Raw genomic sequence first — 12,057 nt, forward strand, 5'->3', positions numbered from 1 at the left:
CATCTTTCTGCTGAGAATGAGACCAGAGGTGGAGCACTTCCTGCTGAGAACAGCCTGGAAATATACATAGCTATATACCCTAATATAGAATATGATTCCCTTTCCAAAGAAAAATGTAACAATATGCCCTGACCTGACTTTCCTGAAAAATACCTCAATCCTAAGAAAACATACAAACCTTTCTGTAAAAATCTACTTTCATAATATAGCTGATCCTTGCCTGAATGTCTGATAGTGTGTTTTGACTATGTTCGCTTGTTTATCCAAGAGCTGTAATAATTATGTTCATTTAAAAGGGTGTTTGAAATCAACATACAAAACCTATGCTAAAGAAAACACATTTGAGCAATTGGACTTTTGACTCCAAATCTTATTGTTACTGAGATATGTAATGTTAATGAAACAAAATACGGGAATTGAATATGGGGCCATTGTTTTTGCAAAATAAAGGTGTATAGTATGTGGCTATACCTCCATATGACACTGTCCCCTGAGGGTCTGTAGTGAGACTCTCTCTGAGCTGCCGTCTCTTCTCTTCTGTATCATCCAGACCCAGATACGACAGAGCCTGAAACAAGACCACACTCTCAAAATCCTTCTAGTGTACAAACTTGTGGCTGTCCTGAAAACATATTTTAAGAGTTGACTAATGACCATGGCCCGCTGGACTAAACATCTTGATAAGAAAAGTGTCTATTCAAGCTCGTAAAGTGTCATAAAAGTTACACCCACATACACAAGAGGGCAGTGTGTTAACAGAGGTCAAGTCAGTGGTGTACATACTTTATAAATCCAAGCTTATCATCCATAAGCATAGCCAACCGAGCAACTTCAAAAGGCATTAATAAGGCTTATCAGATTTATTTAATTCAAATCAAGGATGATACTGCCACAAAGATTAGATTAAATATTGTTAAAATTACAATGACATGGTAACTGAGCTGTTTCATATGCTTATGAAATCTTGATAAACAAGATTTGTAATGAACAGTACCAAGGAACTTCACCATAGAAAACTTTGCATCAGGTCATATACCTGTTCATGCAAGAACAATTATTGGGTGCATTGTGTCTTATAGTCCCCATTTAAGTGCTCTCGTGCATCGAGACCCAATCCTATTAATGGGCCGGTAGATTAGGTTCAGCCTGAGGATCAGCAGGATTAAATTAAATCTCTGCTAAACAACTGCACCAAAACAAAGAGCAGAGCCAGAAATAGAGATCTACGAGAAAAACAACACTGGGATATGCAAGGTTATCTTTATCAACAGTCTGTCAGTGACTTGGTAATGAGATACAGGCTCCTTTAGGAGTCAATGGTACAGATTACAATAGGATTAACCCTTTGAATTCACTTAATACTGTTTGAACCACTGAGTCTAATCCCATCATTAATAAAAGTACAGATTCAGGTGCAAGTATTGATTCATAAATGCTGCAAAACAAACATAAAGAGATGTATACAACAGTTAGTTCTGGGCCTCTAATATGGGATCTTGGACATAATATCTGTTAGGAATTCCTTGTCTTGTTTCACTGTTGCCCTCTGTCTGCCATTTTTGTCACCTTTGCATTCCATAGTTTTGTCCCTTGTTTAGCTCCACTGTCTCACTTGTCATTGTTTAGAACTACACTTCCCAGAATCCACCTGCCATCATCACTGCCATTTTGTTCATTGTTTTCACCTGTGTCTCATTCTGTCATCACTCACTGTGTATTTAAGCCCTGCTTTTTGTTCACTCCTTGTCGTTCGTTGAATGTTGTTAGCCTGGTGTGTGTTCCCTGCCTGTGTTTTCTAGTTTTATGTTTATTTCCCCATTGAGGGTTTTCCTTTGTGTTTTTTTCTTGCTTGTTTATTTAATAAAGTGTAACTGCGTTTAGATCCGCATCTCCTCGTCTGCCTTGCTGCTCAATCGTGACAGAACGAACGACCCAATATGGATCTAGCAGCTTACCTGATGGAACTGACCCAGGCGGAGTTGACCATCCGCGAGTACTCCCACTTCTTTTCCGCTGTTGCCATCCACACCGGCTTCGACGACACATCCCTGAAAACCATCTACCAGCTCGGGCTACCAACGTACCAGCTGAGGGGATTGCCGAACTCCGGAGACCTCACGTGGAGGGAATATGTGGATCTAGTCTTGGGAGTACTCGCTGCCAGGGAACCACCTCTCTCGATCCCAGTTTCCGCCACTGGGCTTTCCGTGCCTGCCACGGCCAGCGAGCCAGAGCCCACGCCTGCCACGGCCAGCGAGCCAGAGCCCTCGCCTGCCCCGGTCTGCGAGCCAGAGCCCTCGCCTGCCCCGGTCTGCGAGCCAGAGCCCTCGCCTGCCCCGGTCTGCGAGCCAGAGCCCTCGCCTGCCCCGGTCTGCGAGCCAGAGCCCTCGCCTGCCCCGGTCTGCGAGCCAGAGCCCTCGCCTGCCCCGGTCTGCGAGCCAGAGCCCTCGCCTGCCCCGGTCTGCGAGCCAGAGCCCTCGCCTGCCCCGGTCTGCGAGCCAGAGCCCTCGCCTGCCCCGGTCTGCGAGCCAGAGCCCTCGCCTGCCCCGGTCTGCGAGCCAGAGCCCTCGCCTGCCCCGGTCTGCGAGCCAGAGCCCTCGCCTGCCCCGGTCTGCGAGCCAGAGCCTGTCGCCTCAGAGGTCAGCGAGCCAGTGCCTGTCGCCTCAGAGGTCAGCGAGCCAGTGCCTGTCGCCTCAGAGGTCAGCGAGCCAGTGCCTGTCGCCTCAGAGGTCAGCGAGCCAGTGCCTGTCGCCTCAGAGGTCAGCGAGCCAGCGCCTGTAGCCTCGACCGTCCCTGAGCCAGCGCCTGTAGCCTCCTGAGCCAGCGCCTGTAGCCTCGACCGTCCCTGAGCCAGCGCCTGTAGCCTCGACCGTTCCCGGGCCAACGCCAATAGCCAGGACTGACCAAAAGCCAGCGCCAATGGTCATGCCCGTCCTAGAGCCTGCGCCCCTCGAGCCTCCCGAGCTTCCCAGAGCTCCGCCTCCCAAGCTCCGCCTCTCGAGCCTCCCAGGGCTCCGCCTCTCGAGCCTCCCAGGGCTCCGCCTCTCGAGCCTCCCAGGGCTCCGCCTCCTGAACCTCCCACGGCTCTGCCCCCTGAGCCTCCTGAGCTTTCTATGGTTCCTCCTCCAGCGGCTCCGCCTCCCGAGCCTCCAGCGGCTCCGCCTCCCGAGCCTCCAGCGGCTCCGCCTCCCGAGCCTCCCTCAGCTGAGCCTCCCGAGCCTTCCATGGTTCCTCCTCCCTCGGCTCCACCCCTGAGGCCTCTGATCCTCCAGAGCCTCCCTCAACTCCGCCTCCAGAGCCTCCCTCGGCTCCGCCTCCAGAGCCTCCCTCGGCTCCGCCTCCAGAGCTTCCTAGGGCTCTGCCCTCAGAGCCTCCCGAGCCTCCTGCGGCTCCGCCTCCCAAGCCTCCTGCGGCTCCGCCACCAGAGCCTTCCAGGTCACCGCCTTTAGGGCCTCCTCCCAGGGGTCCTGACCCTGTCCCTGACCTGTGGCCTCCTCCCAGACCTCCTGAACCTGTTCCCGTCCTGTGGCCTTCCCCCAGGCCTCCTGACCCGGTCCCTGTCCTGTGGCCTTCCCCCAGGCCTCCTGACCCGGTCCCTGTCCTGTGGCCTTCCCCCAGGCCTCCTGACCCGGTCCCTGTCCTGTGGCCTTCCCCCAGGCCCCCTGACCCAGTCCCTGTCCAGTGGCCTCCTGACCCAGTCCCTGTCCTGTGGCCTACCACCAGGCCTCCTGACCCTGTTCCCGTCCTGTGGCCTCCCCCCAGGCCTCCTGACCCGGTCCTTGCCCGGTGGCCAGCTTCCAGACCACCTGAACCTGTCCTTGCCATCTGTGCCCCCTTGGACTTCCTGCCTGCCATCTGTGCCCCCTTGGACTTCCTGCCTGCCATCTGTGCCCCCTTGGACTTCCTGCCTGCCTTCTGTGCCCCCTTGGACTTCCTGTCTACCCTTCGTTGCCCCCTGGACTGCCTGCTCGTGCCCTGACTGCCTGTTGCCCCCCTTGGTCTGTCTGCCCACCACAAGCTCCCCCCCCAGTCAATGGACATTTTTTGTTTTGTTTTATGTTGATCTTCTGGAATCCGATCCTTGAGGGGGGGCTATGTTAGGGGGGCTTGAGGGGGGGCTATGTTATTACGTAAAAGGGATATTTCACACAAAAACAAAAATGTGCTTATTATTTACACATATCTTAAATGTGTATGACTTTCTTTCTTCTGCTGAACACAAAATAAGAATTTTAGAAAACTATTGTAAATTACTTATAACAATATCCATTAACAAAACTCCATTAAATCCATGTCTTCAGAAGCGATATGATAGGTTTGGGTGAGAAACAGATCAATATTTAAGTCTTTTTACTGAAAATCTACACTTTCCCATTCAGCCACCTACTAGTTGGGGCTGGTCAAATGTGGAGATTTATAGTAAAACAGGACTTTAATATTGATCTGTTTCTCAACCACACCTATCATATTGCTTCTGAAGACATGGATTTAACCACTGGAGTCATGTGGATTATTGTTGTCTTTTGGACCTTCAAAGTTCTGGCCACCATTCATTTGCATTTTGAGGACCAACTGAGCTGAGATATTCTTCTAAAAATAAACAGAAGAAAGAAAGTCTTATACATCTGGGATTCATGAGGGTGAGTAAATGATCATTTACATTTTTGGGTGAACTATCCCTTTAACTTCTTGCTTTCAGAAACATTTGCATTATCACATTTGCAATCATGCTGTTGTACCAGAGAATATTTAAAGAGACGGGCCACTTCTATTAAAATGAATGGGAGAAATTGGAACATCCAACCAAGGAGCTTTGAGTGCCCAACTGTCAACGGATGTAGAAAGGATGTCCCGCCTTACAGATAAAAGAGCCAATCACCTTTTAGATACCGACATCGTCTGTCAATCAACTCTAGAAAGTGCATGTGGATTAACTATACAAGCCGGGAAAATTTAGTTTTTTAGCGTAATATGAGGTAAAGAAGCACAATTTATTATACCAGTATTGTCAGATTTAAATGCTGATTTGAAATGTTCTTTCATCGTAATCTTGACTAACCGTTTTTGAGATTTCGGTGTTCCCCCATTCAAGTAAATAGGAGCTGCACTGGCATGACTGGAAATAGCCTCCCGAGAGCATTCCAAAGATGGCCGCCAGTGACCTGACTAGCAAGAAAGATTTTGGTTGTACTGAATATAAGCATATCTGTGGTTACCTACAGTCAATCAGTACAATGCACTTTGCTTGTTTGAAATTGCTTGAATAATTGCTGCATTCTTAGAGCAATTAGGCATATACTGTAGTTCTGTAAAAGCAGTCACCATTCAAAGCACCTTTTAGCTGAGAAAGTTTCTAAAGCAGGGATTTTCAAACTTATGTCTGGGCACCCTCATGAGGCCACAAGTCTGTGGAAAATTTCAGAGTAATAATTTTTTTTTGTTTATTACTTTTTAATTCTGCTTTCTAATGACTGGTAGGAAATTACGAGTTTCATAGCTAATTTATTTTTAACTGTTCATCTCTCTTAATTTACAACATTCTTTCAAAAATAGTTTAGCAAAAATAGCTACTTATGATACATTTTCTTAGGGAGTTCCTCCTTGCTACTGTCACATTTAGCTTGCTGACTGACAGAATAGTATGGAACGGTATTTATTGTGAAAAGCTCTCTACAAATCAATTTTAATCAAATTAAAACATTTTGTCTTTAGGTTTGTACATCTAACAGTATTCTAATAGTGCATAGAAACATTTTCTACTGTCAACTTAACACAATGTTTATTTTCATACTTTTATATTTAAATTATTTACAATAATCACAAGGAGATTATCACAAGGTGATTATCATATTATGGGAGGGTTCTAGACATCAAAAAGTTTGGAAATATGCTAAATTGTTTGTGTAATTCAGGCTTACCAGATCAAGCTTCTCTGCTTTGAGCCGTATATGGGGGTCCAGCGAGATCTTGGGCTTGGAAACAGCGGCTGGTCTCTGTGCATTGGAAGCTGGTAAGAAAGAGGGACATTAAATCACCTAGTTTAAGCTTCACACTCACATTAGAGCATTTAGAGTTGAGTGCTAGTTAGCTGCACAGGAAAACGTGGCCTTAATGTTTTTTTCGGTCTGGGAGCTCAAATGAATGAGTATTACATTAATAAAATAAAGATTATGAACAGTGTGAGGGATTTGAATTGAGGAGAAGAGAGAGAGTTGGTGATAGAGAACAAGTGGTATTAATACCAGTGTTGTGTAGGCATTGTAAAGCAACGCTCGGCCTCTGCCTCCCTGTTGTATATGAGATGATCACCCCCCCCCCCACCCCCCTGTGTATATGAGATGATCGCCCACCCCCCCACACCCTGGGGACATGTTCCTTCTGGGGATTTAGCTGCCTTCTGATGCTCATGATTGACAGGTTGACCTCAGATACGTCAAACCCACGCAGAGTCAGATACGACCCATGCTGGTAAGTCAGGAACAATACAGCACAGCAGGGAGCTCAGTCAGAGGGAGTGGATTTAACAGGTGGTACTAATGGGTCACGCACTCCCTCGCAATCCAGGACAACTCAAACTATCCAGATTAACTGAGCTTCTACGAATGTTTCAACAGAATTGCAAATGTGAAGAAAGCCAGAATGTTTATAGCACAATAACACAATTATTCTTTAAAAACAACATGGCATCAAAAATTATCATGTGCAATGGCCATGCACAAAATTAGATGACATCCATTAAGCACTTATCCTCAACTAAATAAACAGCCAGCCAGCCAGCCAAGCATTAAGATGTAAATGACAACTGTTGTGAGGGTTGCTGATGTATATACGTTTTTATTCAAATTGGTAACTGGGCGGCTGACTTTTCTGAAGACTTCGGAAAAGGTTTCTGAACATTCTAAGGGAGGACGGAGTACTGGGGAACAACTACTTGCACTTAATCAGGGAAGAGATATCGCAGTTGAATTCGCTCTGTCTTTTCGCACTCTCGCGACACAAACCGTTTGGGTAGAGGATACATTGAAACTGCTGTTTCGTCAAGGATTGAACACAGACGTACAGTCAGACCTGGCCTGCCGTGATGAAGGCAGAACCCTGGATCAATTTATTAAACTTGCTATTTGCATTGATAATCTCATTCGCTCCAGGAGACCTAACCGATTTTCCAATCCTCTCAGTCAAATGAATCAACCCAGTGATGATGCTGAACCCATGCATGTTGGTCGTACTAATCTCTCCACAAAGGAGCAGGAACGTCACATCAATAATCATCTCTGTTTATATTGTGACTGAGAGCTAACTGCCCTACACAACCCTCTCAATCACACAGTTGCAGGGTAAGTTCGCTGATTTCCTCTATCCAAACTACTGCTTGTTTTGAAGTGGCCATAAAATTAACATGCCAATCTGATACCATCACCACCAAAACCTTGTTAGACTTGAGAGCAACAGGCAAGTTTATTGATGAAGTTTCAGCCCGACAGCATAAGATACCACTAATTCCTTGCAACTCTCCTTAGGCAGTGGCAGAGCTAGATGGGCGCCCCCTGGGAACCGGCCGGGTACTTTACACCACAACGGATCTTACTCTGCAAGTTGGGGCTTTACACACTGAAACTACTTGTATTTTCATCATCCACTCTTCTCACAACCCAGTCATCCTCGGTTTACCCTTGCTGCAGGACCATAATACACAAAATTCTTGGTGCGATAGACAGATTATATGATGGGACTCCAGCTGCTCATCCAAGTGTCTAAAACCCATCACCCCTATAACTTTGAGAACCAACAAGGTGACTAATGAGACCAACATAGCACCACATGTACCTTCAGAATATGCAGACCTGATTGAAGCCTTTAGTAAAACCAAAGCAACACAACTACCACCGCATTGATCTAGTGATTGCGCCATTGATCTGTTAGCTGATGCCTCACCACCTAGAGGCAGAATCTTTCCCTGCCATAACCTGAGGCAAAAGCAATGAAGTGGTACATTGAAGACAAACTGACCAAGGGATTCATTCATCCATCCACTTCACAAGCAGCAGCTGGCTTCTTCTTTGTGGGTAAGAAGGATGGGTGCTTTCGTCCTTGTATTGATTATCATGATTTCAATGAAATAATTGTCAAATTCAGATATCCGTTACCCCTGGTCCCCGCAGCTTTGGAACAACTGAGATCTGCTAAATTTTACACCAAGCTTGATCTGTGCTGTGCTTACAACATCATTTGCATACGAGAGGGGGATGAATGGAAAATAGCCTTTTCCACCAGCAGCGGGCACTTTGAATACCTTATGTCATTCAGCATGTCCAATAGTCCATCTGTGTTCCAATCCTTCATAAACTATGTATTCAGAGACATGTTAAACCAGTACCTAATAATATATATTGATGATATCTTGATTTATTCAGACACACTGGAGGAACACATCAAGCAGGTCAGGGCCGTTTCGAAGCATCTCATGGAACACCAACTGTATGCCAAAGCAGAGAAATTTGAATTCCACCAAACATCAGTCTACTTCCTTGGTTATATCATCAGTACAGAAGGGGTGTATATGGACAAGGGCAAGATACGGGCAGTTCTAAACTGTCCTCAACCCGCTACTGTAAAGGAACTCCAACGATTCTTAGGATTTGCTAACTTTTACCTAAGATTTATCAGAAACTTCAGCACTGTTGCCGCTCCACTCACTCCTATGGTAAAGGGAGGAAACACCAAGCTTCACTGGTCTACTGACGCCATTCAAGCCTTCAATGAATTAAAGAACCGCTTTACCTCTGCTCCCATTCTGCCTCATCCTGACCCCAATGCAACTTTCGTGGTAGAAGTAGATGCATCTAACACCGGTATTTGTGCTATCCTCTCTCAACGCCAAGGTAATCCTCCTAAACTTTTCCCATGTGCTTACTACTCATGCAAACTTTCCTCTGCTGAACAGAATTATGATGTTGGCAATCGTGAACTGTTAGCTATGAAAGCAGCATTTGGAGAATGGCGACACTGGCTGGGGGGGGGCAGACACCCATTTCTGGTATTAACAGATCGCAACCTGGAATACCTGCGCTCAGCCAAAAGACAAAATCCCAGACAGGCCAGATGGGCATGACTCCATTCCTCAGAATCCCTCTCTAGAACCCATCATTTCACCCACACTGATTCTAGCTCCGGTCCAGTGGGATATCATGTCCGAAATCTCCCAGGACCATGCACAAGACCCGCCTCCTCCAGAATGCCCGCCCAACCTAACGTTTGTGCCACCAAATCTACGAGAAAAGGTAATCCATTGGGTACACTACTCCACAAGCTCTGGCCATCCAGGTATTACTTCCACAGTATGTTTGTTAATGAATCTGCTCTGGTGGGAGATGTTACAGGCAGACACAGTACACCAGTACTTTTGTGAATGCTTGTCACACCTGCGCCACAGCAAAAACTCCCAGTCAACCCCCAGAAGGGCTGCTACAACCTCTACCCTAACCACAACGGCCATGGTCCCACATCGCCATTGATTTAGTCACCGATCTACCAATCTCTCAGTGTAACAACACCATATTAACTGTCTTGATCGTTTCTCTAAGGCATGTTGTCTAATACCCCTGGCTAAGGACACAATATGTCAACTACTCAGAATGTCTTTTGTGGGCTTATAGTGGCTGTTTAATCCAGATTCTTTATTTCTGTAAGATTTCTAACAGTAAGTTTGGATAAATGGGTAATTAAGCACTTTACGCTCCACACGTCATGAATGATTAGAATACTGTTTGTTTACACTGCACGATTCAGAGTTCAAGGGCGAGGCAGGCATGGCATGTCCCATCCAGATTAACCTCTGGTGCACCTTAAGCTCTGAGTCTGGGATAGATTGATGGACAGGTGCATGGTGGACATCTCAGTGGGCTGAAAATTATTCATTTTACCAACCTTGAACAGTGGCCCAAAGTATTTGGGCACTTAGATTACACTTGGAAATGTATAAATGTAATTGCATTATATAGCAAAACATTCAACAAAGTGGCATTTATTTTAAAGAATGATAACAGCACATTTTTTAAATGTTAGATTGTAAAATATACAAAATTACAAATTTCTAAAAGATAGATACACTTTTGAATTAAGACAAAATGTATATGGACACATTCTGGTTGGTGGAACATAATGTGAAATTGAGGGGAACTGACTTCATACATCCATTGCATCCAACTGATCTTTAGACCAGTTAGTTAAATGTTATTGCAAAAATGGCTCAGAAAAGAGATAAAAGCTGAGAAAAGCTCTAGCATCAATGGTTTGCAGATGCCACTTGGTTTAATATTACTTATGTAACACAATGGATTTGATACATTTTTGACGTGACTTTTTCGTATATCCAGACAAATTCAACAGTGAAGCCTTTTTTATTGGTTTCCATACAAAGATCTCAGTGCTGAAAAAGTCACTTGACATGTTAACATTCCCCCTGACTACTTCTCCAAAGTATCTAAGAGCATAAAATAGACTTTAATGGCTTATTTGTATGGTTTCTATAGCAATTTATCAATCCCGGTTTTGTGCCTAAAGAAAGGATTACACGCTGAGCACTGCAAACCAATCTATACTAAACAGCTACCAAGCTGCTGTGAATTGAGATAAGAGCACTATCTGCATTTTGTAACGTCTTCTGGAATTTGATTATGTAGCTTATACACCTCAGATACATGCCTGGCCCCTGGGGGACCATGAGATTATTTTCAACTGGCAGTTGATTAAAATCCAAACACTGCTACTGACTAATCCTCAATATTTCTCTCTCTCTCAAGATAAATAATTGCTTTGTGAGAAATCCTGTTTCTCAAAACATAAAATACATTTTTGTTACTTGCACTGAGTAAAAGGAATAGTTCAACCAAAAATACCCTGATGTCTTCCCAGATGTGTATGAAGTCTTTCTTCATCAGAAAACAAATTAAGATTTTTAGAAGAAGATAGAGCTCTGTCAGATCCTTATAATGCAAGTAAACGGGTGCCAGCATTTAGGCAGCATAAAAGTAATCCATGCGACTCCAGTCGATCAATGAATGACTTATGAAGCAAATCGATATGCTTGTGTAAAAAATAAATAGAAAATTAAAACGTTATTAACTTTTAAAAAGTGCTTCCTGCCAGCAGTTGACGCAACACGTAGCTGTCGCCTGACGTAAGCGCGTCGGAGATATTACGCGAGAATTCGGAAGTGCCGCTTAATTTCAACAGACAAACAAATATCACACAAGAATTTCAAACAGCATCAGAGCCCTGGTTTATAGTTAAAAACGTTTTAATTATCAATTTATTTTTACTCAAGCATATCAATTTGCTTCAGAAGCCATTCAATGATCAACTGGAGTCATGTGAATTACTTTTATGCTGACTAAATATGACTTTTGGACCATCAACGTTCTTGCATCCGTTTACATGCATTATAAGGACCTGACAGAGCTTAATCTTCCTCTAAAAATCTTCATTTGTGTTCTGCTTAAGAAAGACAGTCATACACATCTGGGATGGTATCAGGGTAAGTGAATAATGAGAGAAGTTTAATTTTTGGGAATTTCAAATGTAAATTTTCATTTAAAAGTTGACATCTGTACAGCACCTTTTTGCATGTAGTTTTATAGAAGATACACTTTACAAACACAATACCACTGAGTAACTCTAATGTAATGTGACATAAAGGCATAAAGAGCAATACACATCTTGATTACCTTGCACAAACATTTTTTTTTTTGGAAAGTTTATGAAACTACAGCATTTCTGTCAAAAGGGAAATATGAGCCATATGAATAAAACATTCATCACTGGCCACTTTGGGTAGTGAGAAAGGGTGAAAATGAGCTGTAAAGGGCATTATGATGTCTGAAATTAAGGGGGTACATTTGGATTTTCCTGTTTAAGTGAATCACCACAACTTATTACACTGTGACTCTAGGAGGAAACATACCTGAAACCTGTATGTCTGGAGGACAGATATCAGGAGAGGATGAAAGTACTGCCGTTGTTTCCTCTCGTTGCACCTACGGGAAAAACAGTGAAACA

General features: G+C 44.5%; 1 protein-coding gene across 2 annotated transcripts in view; it reads right to left on the reverse strand.

Moving 5' to 3' along the window:
• Positions 1–12,057, reverse strand: part of LOC127647257 (syntaxin-binding protein 4-like) — a 68,443-nt gene that overhangs the window by 11,302 nt on the left and 45,084 nt on the right. For both annotated transcript variants that reach the window (XM_052131400.1, XM_052131401.1), the window contains exons 11-13: positions 11,963–12,035; positions 5,919–6,007; positions 472–568 (exon numbers count right to left, since the gene is read on the reverse strand). In XM_052131400.1, coding sequence (XP_051987360.1) covers positions 472–568; positions 5,919–6,007; positions 11,963–12,035 — 259 coding nt within the window. The remainder of the gene's footprint in view (positions 1–471; positions 569–5,918; positions 6,008–11,962; positions 12,036–12,057) is intronic.

The sequence above is a fragment of the Xyrauchen texanus genome, chromosome 8, assembly GCF_025860055.1.
Source record: "Xyrauchen texanus isolate HMW12.3.18 chromosome 8, RBS_HiC_50CHRs, whole genome shotgun sequence".
NCBI lineage: Eukaryota > Metazoa > Chordata > Actinopteri > Cypriniformes > Catostomidae > Xyrauchen > Xyrauchen texanus.